A 24,225-nucleotide genomic window follows, 5' to 3' on the forward strand; every position below is an offset into this window, starting at 1 on the left:
TCTATCCTCTTTTCTTCGATAGTTCTCTTTGAGAGAGTGGATCCCCGGAGACCTTCCGGATCATAAGTAGATGAGCGCTGAGGACATTCGTCAGGATCGAGTTCTGCATCTTCTGACGGTCGGCCGGATCTCCAGTGTACTTGTTTTCCAAGTATCCGTGAGGGAAATCCTGGCTGTAAAGTTAACTCGAGTCCGGATGGTGGGGTTCCGAGTAGACGAGCACGAAACGCGCTCCCATAGTGCTTCGAATGCATCATCAAAGTCCGATACGAGCTCATGTTGTGCAAGTTGAATCGATGGGGTATCATAGATGAAGTATCTGCCTAGTCTCTCCTGGACTTACCTGTTACGAGGCAAATGAGTTCCATATTCGTCTTGATCGCTCTTCAAGGGAAGAGGAGGTTCAGGAGGGAAGAGTTCACGACTCGCATGTTTGGCCGTCGACGCAGATTTAACTCACCGTTTATATCATTCTCGTAAAAGGAGCATCAGTCTCGCCGGCGAATTTCGCACTATACGGATTTCCGTCCCTAGGACCTAGGAGACTCGAGACGCTTTACTGCTTTGAGAACCGCGGGTTGAATGTCCTTCAGCAGCGATCTCAGGCGCTCGTAAAATTCTCAAGAGAAGTTGAGCACCCGCTGACGGTCGCCTTCCTCAATACGGAATCCCGGTCGGCTCGTCTCACAATCCTGACGAAGTGCTTCCTGGAGATCAAAGGATGGATATCGAGCGAGGCTATGATACCTATCGCTGACCTAGGTGCAAGCTCATGACATGACCCACAGGATGGTCGAGCTCTTCAAGAGCAGGGCTCGCATTTCTCATTTCGCTTCTTTCGTGATTTCTGATTGCACGATACACGTTTGATACGTATCGTTCCCCGAATGAAGACGGAAGTCTGAGTTTCCGAAGCAGCGTCCTTTTTCCTGCGTGAATACAATCATCCGATCTCCATGTGTATCGCTGAGCCTCAGATTCGGACGAGTTATCCCAACCACGCGGCGTAGTCTAAAGAAGGCGTGGTCGAGGCATGCGATTGATGCTATGAAAGAGAATTTCCCGGCCGCGGTTGCAGCCAGCTGTCCTCGGTGCCAATTGAGAAGCGCCGACATCGGGAGACGGAGTAAAGCCAGTGTGAAATTGGACGTAGATCACCCACTCCGGAGTCGAAGGACGTTGAAGAAGAATGAGCCAATTCCGAAATCGACAGCCAGAATCTCCTCGGTTCTTTCCCAAGCGGATCAGAGCGACAGCGAGAGAGGAAGTCGGAAGTGAAATTAATTGTTCGGTCAGGGAAATATTGAGATTTGGAGGACGATCTTTGGCGCTCTCGGTCGGGCCGGGAATGACCCGAGCGCGATCCTCGAATCGAGGGAGAGGGGGAACCTTCCAGGACACAGTATTGTTTGGACGACCTTCGGAGCTCCCGGGAGAAGCTCCATTGGTAGTTTTCGCCGAGGTCCCGCAATACGACGCGGAACGCGGTTGTGGTGTACCGCGCACGGATTTTACGGCCGCGGATTCGGGAAGATCGGACTCTCGAAATGACCCGGAACACAAATCGTGGGAGAGTCTGCTATATTTCCCAATGAGAACAAGCGCACCGATCGCGTACATCTGTTCTCGGAGGATTCATTATTATCGGGGTCAGATTTTGCTCGGCATGAGCGATCTGGAGTCGAAATGAATAAGCTCCGTTTCGAGAGAAATGCGTCGCTCGATGATCTTCTCGCTTACTCAGCTCCGAGCTGCCTTCCTTGCTCGTTGCTCGACGTCGAGGTCGTCCTGCAGGTACGCAGAGACTCGTTGCTTCATCCCAAACTTTCTACCCGCTTCTTCCCGTCGAAGCCACGACCCTCGCCTCTGAGCTGGGAACTTCGATTTACGGCGGCGTCGATAGATCTTTGCGGAATTGTGAAAGAGAGCCCACTCATCGATAGTCTCCGGCTCGAAGCCTCGTTTTATGGAGCGCAACGTCGTACTCACTCACGATGCGTCGTCTATGTATGTCGTTCGTGCGATTTTCACTTCCGAAGGAAATGAATTCCTTCTTCATAATCTCATGGGCCTGCGGACGACATGATCTCAAGAGCAGAATTCCACGCGCCGAGCGACAAGAATCTTCGGGAATATGAGAGAAGGAGGGATGCGCGACAGGAATTCGTTGAGATCCCAGTCGGAACTCGAGCCGTTAATTGTGTCGGCCACGCCATTGGATCGTTTTCGATTCTCCAGAAAACAACATCAGTTGGAGACTAATTATTAGGCGGTGTTTCCATACTTTACCCATCCCATAAATTTTTGGGCTGTAATTGATTCGCCTGAGCGCCTCATTCCCAGCGGGTTAGGCGTCTGGTGCAGTGAGTGGAAGCCGAAAGGTTCCAAGTTCCAATGTCAAAGTTTCGCTCTTACGAGCGGTGCTGGTGTGAAGCAATTTCCTCAAAAAATTCTGCCCCCGTCGATCGTCCCCTGCCTGTCTTGCAGTGGGAGGAAAACCACGCGCTCACACAAACTAATGGACTGATCGTTATTGCGGAGTCATTTTGGAAAACGAACCCTGGGTCTGTGTTCTCGCCTGGCTTAACCGAGCAGCCACGAGATAGACTTGTCGGTCCGTCCGTTGCACTGTCTGTTTGGATCTGCGAGTATTTGTTCGGCCCCTGAACGGAGTGACTGCTCTACTCACTTTTTATCCCGGCGAGTTCTTCGGTTGCTTTTCTTTCCTCTTTTTGTGGATAGTTTTTCCCTACTGATTGTTCGCCCGCAACTCCGCCCGCTGATTTGCTTACAGTGTTGCGATATCAAAGTGTCTGTGGGAATCCGCGGGAGACTGAGGCGTTCTGATTGATAATTACCGCCACGGAAAACAAAACGTAGCAGAACAATCACGAGCGAACCGCAAACGAACCTGAATCCCGGCTCACTTAGAGCGGATACCCCGGTGCTTTTTCCTTCATTCATTGGACAGTTTTTGCTCCCCCTCGACTGAACTAAAAAGCTCGACAATTAATCATACCGCAAACTACCGCATTGCTCCATCCCAAACCCGTCCGTATGATTCATTCACTCACCCTCACACTGACGACTGAACGATGGCGATGGCTCATCGGAGAGCTTCGCTCCTGGCTGTTAGGTTGATCATATCGGGGCTATAGGTGAGCTCTCACAGACCTGAGAGATTTCCTGAGCGACGCGGAATGAACTGGCTGCTGGATCTGCTTGGTACCTTCGAGTTCCGTGAAGTATCCGAGCCACTTCCCAAGGCCTCAGGATTGATGAAGACGAATCCCTTCACGAGCAACGATCACGATCCGCTCGATTGGGACTGTCAAATCTTCTCGCGCTTGGTAGCCGCGAATCTTTGAAAGGACGAGCCGAGGGGCGTCGTGACTCGTGACCGTTTGATTGGAATCAAATGATGATCGCAGCAGCAGACGAACGAATGTATCGACAAATTATCGAATTATATTATAATGTATTGCGGATATATAAGCGTTTCCGCCACCGTGGACACTGAACGTCCATCGAATATCAACGCGTCCAACTGCGATCGAAACGAGTCATGACGCTAGATGAACGGGAACATTTGCGGAAGGGGAATGAGGATCGCAGCTTCCTTATCATAGACCTCCGCTGTCCTTAGTTCTCAAAGCCGAGCTGAGAGCTTCCGTTCACAAGATACTTGATCTCCCATACTATAATTTCCGTTTTCTTCGTTTGCAGCAGGTGACGGCAGCGACCCTGAACGGAGAAGTAATGACCGGGGTTCAGGTAGTGTCATCATCTGGTAACCATTTCGCACCGGAGTCCTCGTCACCCGTACCACCAGGACAAGGGACTCCGATTCACTCGAACTCACCTCATCCTCATGTCTCAGACAGGTGACTTGAAGATTCTCAGATTTTCCCCAGGAGCTCGGATTCTCCCTCATTAAATCGGCAACCCGTTTCTATTTTCCGAGCAGTTCGGGAACGGAGCTATAGCTTTCCCGTATCCAGCTGAAATCTGCGAAGAGCTCTTTGCTGACTTTATTGTTATTGCAGAGCTTTGCCCACGCCGCCGGGGAGACCGCAGAGCATGCCCGCAGGTTTGCCGACCTCGGTCAACGGTCCCGTTCGAGGGAGACACCGACCAACATTGAGTCAGACTCCGTCAACTCCACCTGTTCCAGCGGGTGTATCTTCATCGATAGCTCATGGACCAACACCGCAGCCGCCTGCCTTGGGGGAAGAATTTGCCAGGAATGAAGGTAACACGATCGATCACAAGGCAGATTCCATCACTTTCTCCTTGATGGCAGCTTCAGTCGATCAAATTTTTCTGAGACCTTGCTCGATCCTCATCTCGATTCCACGTCGAATCTCTGAGAGACCAATAGAAAAAGCTCATGAGTTTCCGCTCCGCTAATCTCCGTATCGACGCGGAAAGTCCCTTCGTGGATGCAAATCCTGATACTGTCGACAGCGAGTATCTTCAGCTCGTGCTGCGTATTGCGTATCATATAATACGCACTTGTTGCTCACTCGCTCCTTGATCGGATCACGCACTGGTTGTGCGTCTCTGTCTGATATCGGAATATATTCCTATTCCCGAGACAGCGTGCAAGAGAGAAAAAGGTTTCGTCTGACAAGTCTCTTTGATGCTGTTTCAGGAATTCCCGATATCGACTCTGATGGGGGAGTCGGGGGACCAGTTGCGGGCACCGTAGAAACGGTCGTAGCGACTCAAGGCGACATTCCTTATACCGTCATTTCCGTACGGGAGCCGTTGGCCAATCTACGGGAAGAAGCTCAACGACTGCTCTTGGAGCAGCACAACTCTAGTCAGGTGAGTACCTTTTCACGAGCCCACGTAAAAAATGGACGGCCATGGTCACATACGACAGCCCGAATATACGACATCCGCGGACGAGACGGAGGCATGTGTGGAATACGGACCCCATCGTTGAGAACTCAGGCGCAAAGGAGCTCAGCGGGATTCCCGGGTCCCGCTACGACGCGAACTTCTGTGATGAGAATTCGTATACGTGATGTGTTTGTCTGGAACTGCACGTTCCACTCGCGTGCGGAGCGATTCGTGCTCAGCAATTAGTTCATGGACTGGCACGCACCGTCACGCATCACGTTGCTTCGACTCTATCAGATCGGGGTCCTCAAGTCCTCTCAATTGGAAAAAGCTTCTACAGCTCTGAATTCGATCTCGACGGCTGCGGAAAGTCCTCGTTCTTGGTACGCGGAGTCATCAGAGAAATTACTCCGGGTTCGGCGGCGTTGGGAGGCCATGACCCAGCGAGACGCGGGTTGGAGATAAAGAGAATTACCGCAGCGTATGCTCAGGCATTGAATCGGAAGCCCTAATCCCTCTCATTTACAGAATCCGCCGTCGACAAACAATGTGCAAAGTCCTTCGACCCGTTCGGCTGGCGAACAATATTACGCAGTCGTCCAACAAGACGAGGAGATGTATGCCGAAATCGAGAGCGCCAACTCGTCCGTTACATACGCACGCATCGAACCCCGCCAGGTACAAATTGCATTCTCTATGACCTTCCCATCACTTTGGAATGACAGTAGAGCCTGCTCGATCTGTTTTCGGTCCTGATGTAGCCAATCACGTTCTTCCTCGAGTGGGCATTAATACCTCCTCCCAGAAATGGATCCTTTGCCATTCTTCGAGTATCTGCTCATGTCGCTCATTCGATGATGAAGAGCGACGTCATTAGCAGGAGCTTATTGCCGAACCTAACTCCAGCTGAACCAACGAGTTCGAGCATCGAAGAGATCTGTAAATTATTTAATTCTCCAGAACGCTTCCTCACGGATAACCTCGCCGCCCGTTGATTCCCCGCCAAGTCCAGCTTCGGTTCAGACAGTGGTGGACGGCACAAGTGCAATGGGTGGAGCTCCAGCGCCCCCCACGGTCGAGAGCTTACGCTCGGTGGCACAAGCTCACTCCAGACAAGGTGAATAAAGCGCACGCTCCATCGCGGTCACTTGTGAAGAAGATAGCGCATGGCAACGAGGACTTTCATGGCAGATAATCTTAACTTTTCGACGACTCCCAAAGATTAGCTGCAGCCACTATTTTTCGAGTGGGAGTCAAGCACTCCGCTCCCGGCAGTCACGGAACAGAGTCCTGATTCCATGAAGTCTCACTGGTTTCCTCTCCTCTCTAGCGTCCACATCGTCGATTTTCGCCAACAATGGAGGGCTGTGCATGGTGTCGAATGGGCAAAACTCGAGCATCACCATCGGTTCGGACATAAACATCGTGAACAACCTGTATTCAACGGTTGATTTATCTCAGAAGCATCAGCGGAGAATATCCTCTGAAGGTAATGGGAAACCGATTTCAATGCACGAAACTTCTTGTAAGAGAACCGACTTCGAGTCGGACTTCAAAAGAGTAGCTGCTCGATTAAGTACCTTTCTACTCGATTGTGATGTGTCGATCTGACATGTAGCTCAACCTCCGACATCCCACATTTCTGATGCTCCTCTCATTCCGCCGGAATTCCAGGTCACAGTGGTGATAGCGTTGCTTCTGACGTAGATCAGCTTTACGCGAAAGTTGCCAAGAAGTCTAAGAGACCCTCGCCCCCTCCGAATCACGCTCACTCTCAACTGCCGGCGCCTCCGCCGCCCCCGAACAACATTCATCACCTACAATCTGCGAACATGAGCTCGAAATTCGAAAACAACAATCACATCGGCTCGATGTTGCCTCCGATGTCGCTGAAGCGGAAAAGCTCGAGAGCATCCAGAGAGGATGTCGACGACGATCCTTGCTATGAGATAGTCGGAGGCGCCAACGGAGTTGATGAAGAACCAAAATACGAAAGGCTCAAAGGGTATGGAAATCCGATCGAATCGATGGGATTCTCCATAATTTTCATGCTACAGCCGGTTCGCTACCTCGAGTCTGTCCAGATTTTTTTGAGATGCCGAGCTGGGATTATTCGTCGGGTCCTTTGCCCCCATTGATATGGTGCAAAAACGCTCTGATCCGGATTATTCGTTCCTCAGATCTGCTTCGAGCGACATCGATCCCAACTACGAACAGCTCAATTCCAAGGAGGATCCTTGCTATGAGGCTTTAGGTGGCCTCAGCAATAGCAGCGACAACGATCCTGGCTACGAGAGAGTGTCTCGGAGAGAGTCTGACGTCACAGACCCAAACTATGAAAGGTGAGATATTTGATCGATCCCGAATATGAATGGGGTATCGTTACGGAATACGACGGATAGTAGTTGTCCCAAATTAATTGTGGTTCCAACTTGGATCCGACTGATCGACTGATTTTCTCTCGGTGACAGGATACCTCGCGGTGACAGCATAATCAACGAGCCTCGGTACGAAACGGTTCGTCTCCCGAGGGACGACTCCTCTGACGTCGAAGCAGACCCGTGCTACGAACGTGTCGGTCCGAAAGAAGATTCGGAGCTTCATTACGACAGAGCGCGAGGCAAGCCCCGACGGGAGGACAGTCTCAGCTCTGATCCGGGATACGAGACTGTGAAGAAGCCCAATAACGCTGTCTCGAATGGACATGTACAAGTTCGCATGAATGGGAGGCCAACACGGACCCTGGTCACTGTGAACTCGCACATGCTCCAGGAGCCAGACTATGAGACAGTCAACACCCCCGAGATCGTGATGCTCTAATGGTGTCCATACAATTCATCAAGTCGTACCTCGATAACGCATCTGTAAATATCCCAGCTGATCGTGGGCGAAACCGACGAGCTCTGTATATTGACCATGAGACGGAATCAAATATTTCTGCAAATATTCTCGCGAGAGATACGGGATACGATCATTTTTGAATATATTTTGCGTAGCAGTTCGGAGCGATTCTGCGATCGATCGAATGCCCGAGCCGCATTTGACCGGGACGACGCGGGATTCGGTCGCGGGAGAATGGCTGAACCTCCGCATCTGAGAGGCTGAGGGGAAAGACACTCTCACTTCCGACTGTGAACTCATTCTCACTTCCTGTCGGGAGTCTGTGTTCATCACAGAAAGCACAAATGAAATTTCTAGCCTACGAGTAAGGTCATTGAGTCGGTATGCTTCCGGCTTGTATCGCCATGTTTACCGCAGAGTCCACCCTTTTGACTCACCAGAATACCGCAGGGACATGGGGAATGTTTTCTCGCCTCGCGACGGGACAAGACCCGGCGGACCACCCACCGCCGGATGGGAAAATTTTAACTTGGCTCTCATTCTGTGAGTGCGTCCTGCCCGATTCGATCTTGAGACAGAGAATTCCAGCCGTGGAATTCACATTTTTGCTCAAATAAGTGAATATATGTTGCTTCTCAGTTTCGGTCGCTCATGCGGAGAGCCTGCTTCATATCGGAATCTCCGCCTGAATCAATCGCCAGCTGAAGGGTCGGGAGAATTCGCTGCAATTACGGAGATGAGCATGAATTTCCACGAGACGGGCTCTGTTGAGAGAGTGTTCACAAGAATATTTCCGAAGGAATGTGTCCAGGGTCGAAATTCTATCTATCCTTCATGGGGCGCTTATTTTTTACTCGACTGCTCTCACCGCCCGGACAATCGAAGCTTAGATAATTTGAGAAACATTCAAGCTCCTGCGTCATTGAGCCTCACAGATTATCGGGACCAAAATTAGCTGCAAACTGCAAATAGTTTCTTTTTAATCCTCAAGCGGAGATTCCTCGGAATCCTCAATGATTACTCGGAGATGTACCAGAGCAGCCCGGAGACGAGGAATGGACTTCTGAAGAAGTCCAGAGATCGCGCATTGGGAGGCTTGCGCGAATTCAAGTCAATACGAGCGTTCAAACGAGCAACTTAGATCTTTCCCCTCTTGCACCCTGAAATATGAGCGCAACATTCCAGAGACTGGTTTGTCTTGTTTGAGATTTCCCTTCCCTCATTTCCCGGGGGGAGAAGGCTCCCCGAGCTGCGAACACTGTAGGGGGTTGAGCAGTTCCGCGGATTGTCTTTAGCCACGTTTGTAGATTAAAACCCTATTTATTTTTCCGAGTCTCGTCAGTCGGGAAAGGGAATTCTCGCCATTTTCTCGAGTGGATTGAAAACCTGTGCAATAGTCTTGCTGACAAATATCTGAAATATCGAAAGATAGAAGCGGGAGAGGAACGAATAAAATTGTACACTTTAACATTCCGAAAATGTTTTGCGTATCCTTTAAAAGTAGGGAGCTCTGTGCCATCAATGGTGTACTGTCGAGCTCCCCCGTTTTGCCGTGCCAGATCTTCTCCTTAACAGGCGGATTCGATTGCTCATTGTGTATCTCAAAAAGCTCCGGGATGCTTCCTTGGGAAATCAGCACTCCGCAATCCGCTGAAGGAGGCCGAGCGAGTGGAGAACTGTTTTTCTCGAAAAATGATGATCGCAAGATGTCACCGGCGACCTTACTTGCATCAGTGCGCCTAAGAGAGTCGCGCGCCAAGAGGACGGGAAAAGTCTAGTATGTGAGCCGGCGAATTCAGAACCCGAGGCCGTTGCACTCGAATGAGACAGTGAATGCTCGAGTTGCTCACTCACTGACTTGAGTACACGAAGTCAAGGAACACCCTCCAGCAGCTCCTCTTTCGGAGACAGCCTCATCTCGCAGTCCATCCAGTGGTCCGAGCGATATGGCGTAGGGGAAGAGTCCCCCACCCCCGCTAAGACTCTGATCTGAGCGATATAAGTTGAAATCGGAGAGAGTTATGAGTTATGAGTCATGACAACATTCCTCCGCAGCGCTGAACGAGAGCTCATGAGATGCGCTTCGAGCACTGCATGCCGACTCAGATTTCGGTCGCTATCCCCTCCCCTCGAGGTCGTATCGAAATTAGCAGCAGTCGCGAAACTCGTGATTACCCCTATCATGGGGGCCGAATGTTTGGAGAGTGCAATGCATAGCTGGGTTTCATTCCGCGCGCCACAACGAATTCATCGCCGCGCCAGCGAAGCTCATCAGCGGGGTCCTCTTCAGCGGAAAACGCATCCCACCATTCTGAACTCACTCCCTCGACATCCCGAGACCAGTTCCCAGATCGCCGTCTCCGCGGCGCTCCGATCAAGCTCAGGCTGATTCCAGGCGCAATTTTCTTTGATGTCCGACCCCAGAGGCGCTAATTCGGCCCTCTACCGATCTCGATGGTCACTCGCTCGAGGCGCTCCACAATCATTGGATTTTCGCGCTGCGCAGCGCTAATCATTCTACTTGGAGACCTTACATGGACTGCGACCCGCATCGCGGACTATCCACCACAATCGATGAGACCGAACGATGCGGTTTCACGATGGCGAGAGAAGTCAGATTCAATGCTGCAGCGAACAGACACCGCCCGTTTCAAGAAGGATCCTCGTCATAATTCATCGTGGTATCATATGGATGAATCATGCATAATAATCCTGTTTCGGCATCCAGGCAGTCGAGAGACGTCATAGGTCGATTGCAACGGCCGGGAGTATGTCGAGACTCATCTGGATATCCGAGTGAAATCGATCCACGGAGTTCCGGTGGCAGACTCGGGAACTATCCAAAGAAGAGAGTTAAACGGCTCCTATTTTGGATGCGCGAACACTCGAGGAGTCCATACTGCTCATCCGGCCGGGGTTCGGCCAAGTCTGCTCCGGTCCGTTGGGCCTCCGGCCTCGAGCCACGCAGTGTCTTGAGGAATTCCTATGAGAGTCGATTTCACGTGGAATGCTCATGGAGCGATTCGGAGAGGAGAGCTCCGTTCGCGAGGAACTCTCTCGGCGCATCAAGTCCTTTCATCAGAATTGTTCCTTTACACCATCCTCGCTCCCGTGGGAGCCGATTGTATCATCCTGTACGTAGGACTTGTGTATAGTACACACCCAATAGCTTGGCTCCAAGCCGCTCGGAAATCATCAAAAATCCGGAGGAGCGAAACAGGATTCGAGACGGAATGGTCTCGGGTAACAATGAGGGTTGCACATCACGAATTCCATCTCACATGGCCCGCTCTGCTTAGTTATGGGAGACCGGATTTCGGCCAATAGTCGCAGATCTTCTTTCTCGCAGAGCCATCCGATACATGATTTTGAGTTGGAGCTCTGTTCCAAATATGGTTGTGGTTATGAAAGCATAGGGGCTGAATTCGAGAGGGAACAGCTCTCGGAATTCTAAGCCGCTTCTGATCTCGGAGATCGCTCTTGCTGTAACTTCAGAACGTCCCGGTGACACGGCGACCGTTGCGGGTCTGGTCATCGCAACATCTTACGAATTTGGCGAAGAGGACCCAAATTATCTGGAGGTATACGGTAGAAGGGCCCGTGTAGAGGACGAAGCGTAGACTGCTTTCTTCCAATCAGGTCGGCGCATGATCTCTCGACGCAAACATATTGTGAGTGAACTCAATTATCATTATGAGACCTCTAATTCGTCTCGGACGTATCACTTGAATCCTACTCGATGATTATAATCTGATAATCATCGGAGTCCTCTAGTTCCACAGGCGCGATACGTGCTCGACAGAAAGCTCATCTTCATCGCCTTCGTGCTAGAACGGAGTAGGCGCGCTACTCGGAAAACTTCGGCTCGCCCTAAATGAGAGAAGCATAAACACATCACTCCGGCTGATGGGGTCGATTTCGAAGCTGCGGGGTGAAACAGATCGGCTCTCTCAAAAATATTTTTCATGGCTGGAGGACGCTGCAGATGATTTGGAATGACGATCGGCTCAGCGTGGTTGAGTTGCCGACTCCGTACTTCGTACCGCTTATTTTGAGCCCAAAACGAGCATACGGCTTTTATGAGACTTCTCCGGACGGGGAAACTCGGAATGTCTCGATCACAAGATATGAGGTGCTCTTGGAGAGACCATTGATCGCCGCCTGCAGTGGCTTGCGACAGACCATTGGAAAGACTGTCCGTGGGAGTTCCTTGACATGAGATCGGTATACATACGATGCTACACATCGAGTCCCCGGTATTCACGCCAACGAAACCTGTTTACCTCGGAGTTCTCGACACCCAGATACAGATGTTATCCGGGGCGCGGGGTCGGTGGGCAATTGCAGGCATAAGAATACGCTGGAATCCCAATCCTTCCGCATTCGGATCCGTCGTTGGGCGAGCTCAAAACATGCGCATTGCGTCACTCTCACCGATGTCAGAGAACACTTTATTATTTCGTTCGGGATAAAGAATATTTCCAGAAACGGCTTCTTGATACGTTGGACTTAAGAGAAATATCAGTGAGACCGTGTCGCTCCCTTACGCTCGGACCGTTCAAACCTTGCCGTGGAATGCCTGTTCCTCGGAATAACCCCTTGGTCTAGGCTTGCCGCATGTCATTCCCTAATGTGATATCGATACCCCGCAAAGAGGAGGCAGAAGCCATCGCGAGGCTCCCCCGCCCTTACTATCTATACACCAACGCGGGCAACGAGCCTCTGTTGTCCAGGCTGTGAAGTTTTTCCCCATATCCGTCTTCCCATACGAGTCAGAATTCTTCTTAACTTCGGATTTGGGTCGTGAAAAGGGGGGGGCTTGCCGTCAGAATTAAAGGCCTCGAGCCATCACCCCGTCTTAATTGAGAACCTTCTTCCGAGAAGAACATGTGTCCTGTCGAGCTCCTACGGGGTGTCCACATATCAGAGGATACGCGTTGTTGTCTAACCTCTTTCTTATTCCGAGTTAGGGTATTCCAGAATCGATTGGAGTGCTCCCCGTCGGAGGACTAGTGGAGACGCGTCGCCCTAGTTTGAGAAACGCGGATTCAGAGCATTTCGAATCGAGCGGTCGATTCAACCGTGGACCCAATTGACCTCCGAAAGAGCTGGATGATTCCATGGGAAAGTCTTCATGGAAGTCTCTGAAACTCTTAGCAACCAGGGCTCCCCGGCATCGAATTTCGCGGAATGTCCCTAGCTAAAAGTTTCATCTATCTGACTGAGCTCTTGCAGCGTTGACGACCGGTGTCGCGGCGAGTTTTCTCGGAGAACACGGTTCTCACAACGCGTTCGCCTCTCAAGACGTTTGTGAGAGACTGGGACCCGCTAAATGGTCTGGAGGTTTCTGCTCCAACGACTCGAAGCTGCCGGCGGAGGGTTGCGACACGCAAGCACGCTCTCGTCCGCAAACCTCCTCGAATAATTTTGAGATTCGAAAGTCAAACTCGAGTTTCTCCTACAACTATCGCTCCTTTAGGAAATATAAGTCTGTCTTCTCCCCATGCCGGAGCTCTCGATGATTGCTGTCAAAAATACCAGATTGCGAAGCTCTCTAGAAATTCAGGATGTTGGCTTCTAAGAAGTAGCAGTAAGAATACATCCCGGGGGTCTTATCTGATCGAAGTGATCGGAGTCAGTTTCAATCTTCATCGCATCGCGGACTCCCGACGCTTATGAGATAGCCGGAGTACTGCATGAGCGTGCTCCCGATCACCGATATTATAAAGTCTGCGCACATATGATAATGAAATGCGACGCGACCCGAGCCTCTGAGCATTGTCGTTGTGGCTCATCAGTCTCATCAGCTCATCTTCGCATCTGCGTCCCCGACCAAGCATATCCCGACTGAGTTCTGATTCCCTACGATCTGGTGGTGCGGCTTTCGCCGATTCCAGGTAGAGCGGACTACAGGGCAATACGCGCCCTTCTTGATCCATCGCGAGTCAGCTCAAGTATTCACTCTTTCTCTCAATCATTGGACATTCATGCCGCTATTGGTACTGACCGCCGCTGCTGACTCCGAAAGAGCGCCGCGACGTTTGCTCCCAAAGCATCATTGGCACCGGTAGCAGCACTGACAGCGGGAAGGCTGCCGGCCGACCGAGCTGCCGGCTGTCTGTCTGTCCGATACCAAGTGTGGGCCTCTCAAATTGCAGGCATCGGGCTTGTAGCCAGACAATAACAACGACGTGATGCCGTCATCCTTCCCTCTTCTTATCCAGTTCGCTCCCCTCCAGGTTCTCTAGCAGCGATCTACTATGGCGAAGGGAGCAGCCAAAGCAGCGAGGAAGCATCGTCGGAATCTGCGACGCTTAGCTGTTGACTATGAGGAACCTTCTACCGACGATGGCGGCGTTCCAGCAGCTCTCTCAGCGCACACCCGAGATAGCTGAACGTTGCAGCCGCCGCCATGCTGCTACGTCCACGGCTGCTTGCTTGAGTGGCCGTGTGGTGAACGAACGGGCTGCTAGGCACGCCTCTACGCCACATGGGTTGAGAGGCCTCCACATGACCTAGCAAACGCTCTATCTGGCTGCCAGCGAAGAACCTTTCGATCGAAATCCGCAGCAGAAAACTATCGCTCACAAACAGTAGAGGAAAAATTCACCCCGGGAAGCGTGCTCCAATCAAACATGCTCACAACTAATACCGACTTTGGGAGGAGATCTGGCTATCTCGGCTAGACTTCTCAGTATCGACTGAGATCGCCTTCGAATGGAATGACTCAAATAATTTTCCTGTCGAAGCTCATCGAGTAGATACTCGCTTTTATGCTCTGGGATATCGGAGTTTTTTGTGCCCGCAAAATGCGTGATCGAGTAGAACGTCGCAATCCGCAGCGGCGGTGGCATCAGAGCACCTCACCCGCTCACACAGCCGCTCGAGAAGAATGCCACGCATCTGCAACGGCGAAACAACTCTTAATACAAAATGGCCTCATTCGTGATCGTAGCACCGAGACGAGTTTTGTCATGATTTGCAGAAATCTTCATGGACAGAGAACTTATTCGCGAATATATCGTTAGGGAGTTTCATTCGAGGAAAATATGCGTACTAGGAAGACTGAGCAAAGCTAGTGGAGATATGTTCTCGATGGACCGAATCGATTCGAGAAGATGGTCGGCGTCGCTTGTCGCTGGAAAGTTGAGATTGAGCACGATCGCGGTATCGGGATAGTTACCCTTATGAAACTCCGCCGGATAGGCCCATCTCTCGAGCAATTGGTGAGCCCGACCAGATCCTCTTATAAACGGAGACCCGTCTCGCTCGTATTTTTCCGAAATGTGAGCACAATAGTCCGGTGACGTGGAAAGCGGTCCGGGGAAGTCGCTCGCGGAGATTACCGCTATCGTTCCGAATGGACGAGCATCACGAATTTTACCGGTTCGAGATACCTATCTTGACCTTATCGCATCAGACCGGCGTGCCTCCTTCGAGCAGTGTCCACTTACAGGAGTCCTGATAGAGCGGGCCGTTCCGAGTTCCGATGATGTTCATGGATCAAAATTACTCCGACCCGGATTGAGGCTCAGAGATGCAAGATCGTGAAAACTCCTCGGAGAGGCTCGTGTCTGGACGACTCGGAATAGTTATCTTTTCATCCTGGGGGTTCCAGCAGGAGCTCACGTACGAGCCACGAGATATCGGACTTCGTCGCTCAAGCTGCTCATGGAGACCGAGAAATTCTACTCTATGGAGCACGGAGAACACCTCCCGCTTATTCGATGAAAGAAATTATGATTGGTCAGATGAGAGACTCTTTGATCCATAATCCGGGAGTCGAGCTCCAGCATCGCAGGGCGATATGGCCCGCGGAGTGCCCGGGTGAATTAGTCGCGTATCGCCATAATTGATTTCGAGTACTCCGCAAGAAATTCGAAAGGCCTCGAACTTTGGGAGTGATTCATCGACTGCCTCTCAACAGAGCTCATTTTCTCGCGAACTCGCGGGTTATACCCCGATAGGGGTTCTGGACTGTGATATCAGATGCCCTCGCCTTTGCAGCTTCCGAAATCTCTCAAAAAGAGTCGAGGGCATCCAGCGGACTCACTTCGAGCCGATCACTCGTCTCGTAAAGATCCTAGGAGGGCGCCCAGACTATCTTCAGTACCTTCGTCTGTGCTCTCACGGTGCATACTTGGACTCTATTCTATTCTTCGCCTAAGGATTTTCCACGACCGTGAGTTTTCGATCTGCTTTCACGTCGTTTAGCTGCTACTTCTTCGTCATCATCATCAACATCGGCGGCGTCATCATTTGACTGCTGCTGCTGTGGGTTTCGTTCGGAGAAGTAAGTGAGTGAAGAAGTGCCATCTGGCGGTTCCGAACCAAAGCTTTGCGCTCAATTCCAGAACAGCGATTGGCTGAGTTTCGGAGAAGCTCGTTCGTGATTGGACGGCTCCCTCGCTCCCCGCTGCTCAGCTGCTGGTTGTGAGCTGACGAGCTGTTCACCAGCATCGGCACAGATACGCTCGAGCCCGACGGGGGTTAAGACCATCGCGAGACGTAGTAGCGACGCCACAGCGTGGCGTTACCCTCGGTTCTTCTCAGTTGATACCCAACAGAGGTGAGTTTGTTCATGATCCTCATACTTATCGACCTAGAAATAGTTTCCGCATAAAATTCCCGAGAATCCCCCTTGTTCCGAGAGCCGGAAAACGTCTGGAACGCCCTTTAGGCCTAGACCCGAGCTAGGCCTAAGGCGTCCCCAAGCTACTTGGGACAAGTTCCCTCCAGATCCGCGTCTGTCAAGCTCTCATGCTGTCTCGCGGTACAGTTGCCTCGCTGCTCATCCGGGACCATCATTTGCGAAGCTTTGGACCTTCAGCTGATCAGAGCTTTCTGTCGCTTGAGAAGCGTCGCTTCCCCAGATTCCATTCGCTCGGCCATCGCTTCGCCCAATGTTTTCCCCGAAATTTCGTATCTCTGCTAAATTTCCTTGAAGACGCAAGCAATCCGATGCTGCGTCGTGTGACGTAGATCGAAGCATTTCCTGCAACTGCTGGGAAGAAATCGCCGAATCGATCGAAGCAGTCGTTCGGTTCTGGTAACGCTGTTTCGCAACGGATTTCCTGATTCGGCCGACCGACGGCTCTTATGGTTCGAGGTCTTCCATTCACCGCTGCCAGCCTTCTCCCTCTTTCGACTGCTCATTCGTTCTATGTCTCGGTCTGTCGGTCGGTCGGTCGTCGGCGTCAGCGCAGATGCTGTGGTGGTGGCTGCTGCCGTTACCGCCCGTTCCCAAATAAGGAGGCCATCACGGCCGCTTGGTTGCGCATGCGTGATGCCATCGCCGTCCTAGATTGAGCTTGCTCGCTTGGAATGACTAGGAAGCATATGGGGCTCAGCAACACGGAGGAATTCCTCGTGAATATTGCTAGCTGAGCCGACTCTCCCGATGAAACTCTTTCAACGTCGATGATCTGCTTGGAGACGTATCCGCGATCAACGTATTTTCGGTCGTTTTCGTTCGGGAACACTAGACCTATCGCTCTAGGGCTGAGCCCCGCTTTCACAACGGGGAGAAAGCTTCATTGTATCCCTAAACTTAATTTGTTTTTTCTTCTCTTTCGCAGACCAAAGATGGGTAGTACGCAACAGTTCTGTCTTAAATGGAACAACCACCAGTCGAATATGCTGTCGATTTTCGACCAGCTGTTGACATCAGAACACTTTGTCGACGTGACGTTGGCATGCGATGGACTTTCGGTGCGAGCGCACAAAATGGTACTGTCTGCGTGCAGTCCGTTTTTCCAATCGCTGTTCATTCAGAATCCGTGTGAGCACCCAATTGTGATACTAAAGGACATCCGCTTTGTCGACCTCAAAGCACTCGTACAGTTTATGTATCGAGGCGAAGTCAACGTCAGCCAAGACCAACTACCGACACTGTTGAAAGCTGCAGAAACCCTAAAGATCAAAGGTGAGTTTTCGCTCTGAGTTTCTCGAACACGCGACTCTCGCGGGATATCCCGACTCCGGAGCTGGAAACGTATAAGTAACGAATCCCCATTCTCTGCAGGTCTCGCAGAAGTTACAAACGAATCAGGCCAGAAATCGACGGTCGGAGGTTCTCTGGGCGTGAGTCATAATGGACACCATTCGTCGTCGGGCGGCGTTACCAAGACCGAACAGCCCTCTGTACAGGCTGCTCCGTCACCCTTGTCGTCGACCCCGGCGGCAATCGCGTCCAACGCAACGCATGGTGCTCTCGTGGCGGCGATGCAACAAACTGCACTAAAAGCGCAATTGGCTGCAGCTGCCCAGGTGGCTCAGGCTGCCGCGGCAGCGGCGGCGGTCCAAAACGAAAGCCGTCAGAGCGTCGTTTCGGCGGCCAGCCACGAAAGCAACAGCAATGCGTCGACGCCTCTACGGCAAACCGACTCGCCCATGTCGCAACAGAACAGGAAGCGCCGCAGAAAATCTGCCGGCTCCGACAAGGGCTCGGGCGATGAGAACTCCGGGCCGGAAAGCGGCGTCGAAGATAATCTAGAAGAAACCCGCGGCTCAGATGACGAATCAGGTGGAGAAGAAGCCGAGTTCGAACCATCGAAACTCCTCGAACAGAGCATGACTGAGGTCAGGCCGGGACACCAGGACAACAACTCGTCCTCATCCGACAACCACACGAAGGACTCAAATCAGGCCGAAATGAAGCCTGTCCTCAACTTCGACACAGCCACCGGCGGCAACCCGCTGACGATCAACCCGGGCGATCCGAGCCACGTGCTCGCGTTCGCGGCCGCAGCACAAGCCGCACAGGTCGCCGGGGCCGCAGCTTCTGCTACGCCCGGTGACTCTGTGGCCGGGCCCTCCCAGCCGACTCATGGTACGTTGAAACTCTCAGCTGACGGTTCGGAACGGTTGCACGTGCGTTCCGGATTCTGACGCAGAGAGACTGCAATCTCTCTCTCTGTCCTTGTGCATGTTGTACTTTCCTTCTGCACTTCGGTGCGAATTCATTCGACGATGGTGATGCGCGGCGACTCTTCGGCAACGACGCTCGGATCATCTTTAATCAGCTGTAATCAACTCTAGTCATCTCCAAGCACCGAATTCTACCATGTACGTACGGGCGAAAATCCACCGGCTCCCCTCGGGGAGCTGGTCAGATTTTTGTTTTTCATTTTTCTCCTCCTTGGTTCGAAGATATTTTTCTAACCCTTCTGAAAAGCGTCAACTAAGAAAGAAGAACCAAGAAGATATCAACAGTCTACTAAGAAGAGGAGGTTTAGCTAAGGTAACAGACTCTGACAAAAGGTATACACACGCCGACGGAACGCACACAAAGGCACGAATCTCGAACGGGATTCAGACAGAACACTAGGCGACGCGATCAAAGGACGGGCGGTGATGTCTTCTGGGAAATAAATGTGATATTTTAATTCGTCAAACGAATCTCCTGATTTTTTCATTCAATCAGAGGGACTCAATAATTCTCGAAACGACCCCGGGATTCTCGGAGCGCTCTTTTCGTCGAGCGCAGGGGGCTTCTGAGAAGCGCATCATCTATGATAGACCGGGCCGAGAAGCACAAAGGGTTCTTAGATGAGGATAACGATCGTTCGGACGCAGTTCTCGCGATGGGGGAGGGGGATTACCCAAGGAGCTTTTCTTCTAGTCGGAATTCATTCGACATTGAGCGTCTTGGAGTTGGAATCGGGCACCTTCAATAGAGCTCAATCGGAGGCTTCGTTCGGAGGGGCGTCGATTGATGCGTGATCTGGAGTCGAGTTTCAGTACTGCTTCCTCCGCTTCTATGTTGCGGATCGCCTCAGTTCGAGAACTGCTCTGACTGCTAAGCCGTGAATGCTGTCGATCTCATTCCCTCCAATGTTTCTGGTCACCTTAATGGGGGTGCATCGATCGGATGGGTAGATAGATGAACGAATGAAGATGCGACTAGCGTCGGGCATAAGCGGGGGAACAGACTCACGTAAAACTTGAACCTTCCGTCGATGCATAGGCACTCAATCAGATCGCTCATGAACGCCAAGTTGGCACAATCAAGAATGCCATTCGGGCGAGGTTTGTTTCGACAAACTGAAATTCGAAACAAATCCCGGAATCGCGTCGTGAGATATGCATGTAAGGCCGTTGAAAGTTCTCCAGTACATCAAACAAGAACTTGCCATCTTTGACATGATAACGAAACGACGCGAGGGAGATTTTCACCGCTCTCTCGATGTTATCAAGAGGCATCGCTGCTTGGAATACACTATCCATGACGTATAGATCGTCGATATGGGGGGGGATTCGACCCCAAGCTCCGCAAATTCGTCTCGATGAGTTCAGGAGCGTCGCCTCACAGCTATTGATATCTGGTCGGCGATCCTCGTCAGGTTCTATATTCAAATCAAGAGCTGAAGAGCGAGCACTTCTGTGTACACATGCATCTATCCACGCTGTTTGCAAATCCTCTCGCTTGGATCTCCAATCGCTGTACTCCGCTTTCGAGCTGAGACAAAAATTTCCGAATCGAGACCATGACGTGGTTAGGGGTGAGTCGCAGCCTTCCTCAACATACGCCAATTGAATGAAATCTGCATCCTCGTCGTCACGGAACAGCACTGCCACTGAGGAAGTGTTGAAACCGTTCCTCAGTAGAAGCTCCATGAGGCTCAACCAGAGCAACGTAACTGCGAGATGAGGGGAGAGATAAGGGGAGCTGAAATTCAAGCCATGAAGCGAAAGCCATGAAGTCCTGTGGGGAGCCCTCATGATATTTCCCGTCAACATTGAAGCCATGAGATGCTCTGAGCTTCACCGACCCAGTCTGTCTCTCTCGGACTCACCGTCGGTCTTTTCATGAACTTCGACCAGGTGGGCGTAGGATCCGAAAGCATACCCGTAACGAGCGAAGAACTCCTCGGCTTTGCGAGTCGAAGACGCGGGAGGCTCTTGTCGCATGTAAATCGTCAGTGGTGTCGAATTCCTTTTGTACTCAGCTACGACTGTTCCGACGTAATTCATGGCATCACTGTCGAAGGGCCTTTTTCGAGTCATTCGCGGAAGGTGGAGCATACTCTTATCAGACGAGGAGCATAGCCGGCAAGAATCCTGTCATTCTCACGCAAAGAATCTCACCCGAGAACTTCGGGAGTGTCGAGAGGGAACCAATTATATTCGACACTGATTCGGGAAACAGCGCTCAAGCGGATTTCATATGATACGTTCGTGAACGTGAAGACGGACACATCCGCCGTGAATCCGGATAACTCGATAATCACGGCGTGATAACTGTTCAGGAGAGGACAGACCAAGGCAGACCAAGGGGAATATTCCAGGCGGGCGGAAAATATTGATGTCGGGTGCGCTCCTAGCTCAACTTACGTCCCATCCCCCGAGCTCGACCTGAAATGGAGGCTCAGAACGAGACAGGAAACCAGGATCAACATCAGCCCATGAGGCGCCCCGCGAATCAATTTTCTTTCCCTCAGAGATCTGCGATCCACATCTTCGGAACGCTTCGTGATCGAAATCTCGGCCACGGGTTCATTCCCCACGAACTCCCGTGGCATATCTACTGCGAGAGGCTCTGCCCTCCCCATGAGGAGCGCTTCGGGATTCCCGCGTTCCGATCCGATGAGCCGCTGGCTGTTCCGAGATCTCTCGGCGGACCCTGGCATCCGCGCATTGTCTAGCATTAGCGTCGTTGTTCTCAATCAGCTCTCTCTTTCACTCAGTAAGATGCTCGATCATCGACGAATACGGATCTCACTCATAGTCAGCACAAGAAGATCTGAAACTAGTGTGTGCTCTTGGACTCCTGAGTAAATCTGGGGAGTGCCTCCGGAGTGTCCGAAGAGATTTACGGTATTACGCGACTTGGGTACCGGAATCCCGGTCCGAGAGGGTGCCCATCCATGCAATCAATCGTCGCCCTTCTTCTCGAGACTTCCGGCATATTAATTCGATCCTTAAAGAGACGCCATGCCGTCTACTCGAAGCTGCCCACAGCCCATTCGTCGCAATAGAATACTAATTGTATGTTGTCTAATTAGATCTAAGGATCCGGTCCCGAAAACTGGATGGATTCCTATTCCTACTCGAGTAGAGAGTGGGTCATGGGTCATGGGTCATCCTTGGAATCCGAGGGCTCCGGCAGGATGCCGGTGCTGACTACAAAGAGGCTCGTCCGAGACGAGAAAGATCGTCCGAAGGAAACTTCCCGCCCCTTACGCTGTAATATGAGTGAGAAAAAAATCGAGTAGTTGTCTCGTTTTCTGGAAGCTCCTCGTCGGCACTGAGCATAGATCATGATCATCAGTCAATCATAAACATTCGATAGCAAACGCTGATGAAGGAATTTCACTTCGTGTTATTTTATCGTGTCATCCAACCCGAGCTCATTGCCGTTCTCCAGGAAGCTATGTCTGAAGTATAGCATCCCCCCATACCATAACGAGTATTACCCGGTGTGGTTCCTGGTTCCTGGAGTGGTTGTGTTGTTGATCATCGACATCATCTCCGCCAGCAAGGAAGACGGCGGCAGCAACGAAACGAGGAGAGGATCAATTTGTGGTGTTCGAATGTTCGAAAAAGACTTCAGCGATTACTCAGGTCAGTATGAAGAATGCTGCTCATTCGATCACTGCTGCTCCGAGAGCCCTGCCCTCCCACTCGTGAAATCGAACATGACAGCGATTCTCAACCATATGTGATCTTTGTCCCGGGCGAAGACCTTGTCTCTGAATATAATGATGTCGATTCCAGAGAAATACAATGTCGCCTTGTGCAGAGCCCGAATCGACCCTCCGAACCTACATGATTCTCTCCGCCTTCGTCCGATCATCGTATCGGCCATAAAATCCTGGAGCAGAGCCATAAAAACCCTCAGGTTAGCTGAATTCGAAAAATTCTTGGAGAGATGCTATCTTGGTCAGGGATGTCCGCTCTCCCATTTCTCATCGCATTAAGTTTCATCACGGGATCAATTAGATTCATGACGCGAACTGAAGGCTCGTCGACTCACGAGGATCAGAGTCGATGGGAGTCTCCCCTCTCACAAATTGTCTCATGATACCCATGATGTCAACCGAATGGGAACCGAATTTCAGATCCGATCCGTGAAACGGAGTTATATATATCGGTGATCATGTCGGGAGAAGGACTCTGCGCCGTCGACTACATGATGATGCTCCTCTTGGAAAAGTTCAACGGCAAGACTGAGATCGATCGGCTGGAGTCATATATGAGTAAACGTGAGTGAGGCTATCGATGAGGCGTCTGTGGATTGCGATTGCGCTAGACAGTAAGAATTGATTGCATCCTCTTAACTACTACAGATGCTTCAGAAGACATCAAGGCCATAGTCCGCTGCACCGGGGGACTACGTACTTTCCTCGAGAGTCAGGGCGAAACATTCACCACTGATCTGACGATTGTGAGCTGTAACGAGAAGAGGAAACCGGCGAAAGAAAGCGAGGTCATCAACTGGCTCCGAGGACGTCTGAAAACTTCTCCCAGAAAGATTTTCAGCGTTCGCGCTCTCCAGAAGATCATCAAAAATGGTCCCCCCGGAATCAAGACCTTCTACGCTCTGACATGTCCGACCGTCGATAGGCTGCAGGAGTGGTTTCTGCAGAGAACTCAAATCTTCAAAGAAACTCCAGCGGGGAATGTCACCCTCTCGGATAGCCAAATTGTTTCCTCACGGGAGGAAGGACTCTGGAGCTGTATCGATTTCTTCGTTAAAATTCTCGACGAGCAAGGTTGTGAAACCCTGTCTGTTGACTGGGCCTGTCTGTACAATTATGTCTTCGTGGCCGAGAACCCCGTGGTGATGTCCCTCATTACGTCCATGTACGATGAGACGACATTCGAGAACTTCTTCAGTTCGAACGCGGTCCAGTTCGGCCTAGAAGTTCAAGATGGACAGCTGTGCCGATCGTCGGATCCGGCGAATTCGGGTCAAGAAATCGCTCCCCCATCGCTGATCCTCTCGAATTCCGCATCTAATGAGAATCACTCGGGCATGCTCTGCGTCGAATTTTGCAAGGAATTGCTCGCAGGGGGAGCGTCGATCTCGGTCTTGGAGTTGCAAGTGCTGTTCAAAACGAAGTCATCGAAAGCAATCCTCGATTGTTGGCAGAAATACTTCGCGAACAGAGCATTCGTTGATTTTCTCTCGGACTACGAAAGTGCCTTCGTGCTATCGAGTGATCGGAAATTGGTTTCCTTGAGAGATGGAACGCAGGAGCCCGACCCGCCTCCAGATCTCGGCTTCCATGGAATGGAAAGAGTCGCCAAGTACGACGAGCAGTTACAGTCCCTCTTTCGTGATCTTCTCGCCGTTGCGGCGAGTGAACTCGACGTGCACTACGTTGATGCGCTGCAGTTAAGCAAATGCGCCCAATTCCTGCCAAAATGCGTCGTGAGCTATTTCTCCCAAACGTACAGCTCTCCGACTATATTTTTCAAGGATAATGAAGAAACCTTCCGTTTCAAGAAAAATCGAAAGCACATCGGCTTGAAGGAGAGAGTGGATCGCGCCGAAGGCGAACGCATCAATAGAGACGCCATCGCGACGAA

At 51.4% G+C, this 24,225-nt stretch overlaps 2 protein-coding genes across 2 annotated transcripts in view; both read left to right on the forward strand.

The window, feature by feature from the left end:
* Positions 1–7,668, forward strand: part of LOC108864657 (uncharacterized) — a 26,382-nt gene extending 18,714 nt beyond the window's left edge. The window contains exons 3-11 of the mRNA XM_029112376.1: positions 3,727–3,884; positions 4,047–4,252; positions 4,655–4,830; positions 5,377–5,526; positions 5,809–5,965; positions 6,179–6,337; positions 6,523–6,853; positions 7,029–7,190; positions 7,320–7,668. Of these exons, the coding sequence (XP_028968209.1) occupies positions 3,727–3,884; positions 4,047–4,252; positions 4,655–4,830; positions 5,377–5,526; positions 5,809–5,965; positions 6,179–6,337; positions 6,523–6,853; positions 7,029–7,190; positions 7,320–7,668 (1,848 nt within the window). The remainder of the gene's footprint in view (positions 1–3,726; positions 3,885–4,046; positions 4,253–4,654; positions 4,831–5,376; positions 5,527–5,808; positions 5,966–6,178; positions 6,338–6,522; positions 6,854–7,028; positions 7,191–7,319) is intronic.
* A 4,427-nt stretch (positions 7,669–12,095) lies between these two features.
* Positions 12,096–19,085, forward strand: LOC100897996 (protein tramtrack, beta isoform). The gene is made up of 3 exons (XM_029112366.1): positions 12,096–12,121; positions 17,256–17,614; positions 17,714–19,085. Exons 1-3 carry the CDS (start codon positions 12,102–12,104, stop codon positions 18,577–18,579), a joined length of 1,245 nt encoding a protein of 414 aa, XP_028968199.1. The 5' UTR covers positions 12,096–12,101; the 3' UTR covers positions 18,580–19,085.
* The last annotated feature ends 5,140 nt before the right edge of the window (positions 19,086–24,225 follow it).

Source organism: Galendromus occidentalis, unplaced genomic scaffold (assembly GCF_000255335.2).
Source record: "Galendromus occidentalis unplaced genomic scaffold, Mocc_1.1 scf7180000077497, whole genome shotgun sequence".
NCBI lineage: Eukaryota > Metazoa > Arthropoda > Arachnida > Mesostigmata > Phytoseiidae > Galendromus > Galendromus occidentalis.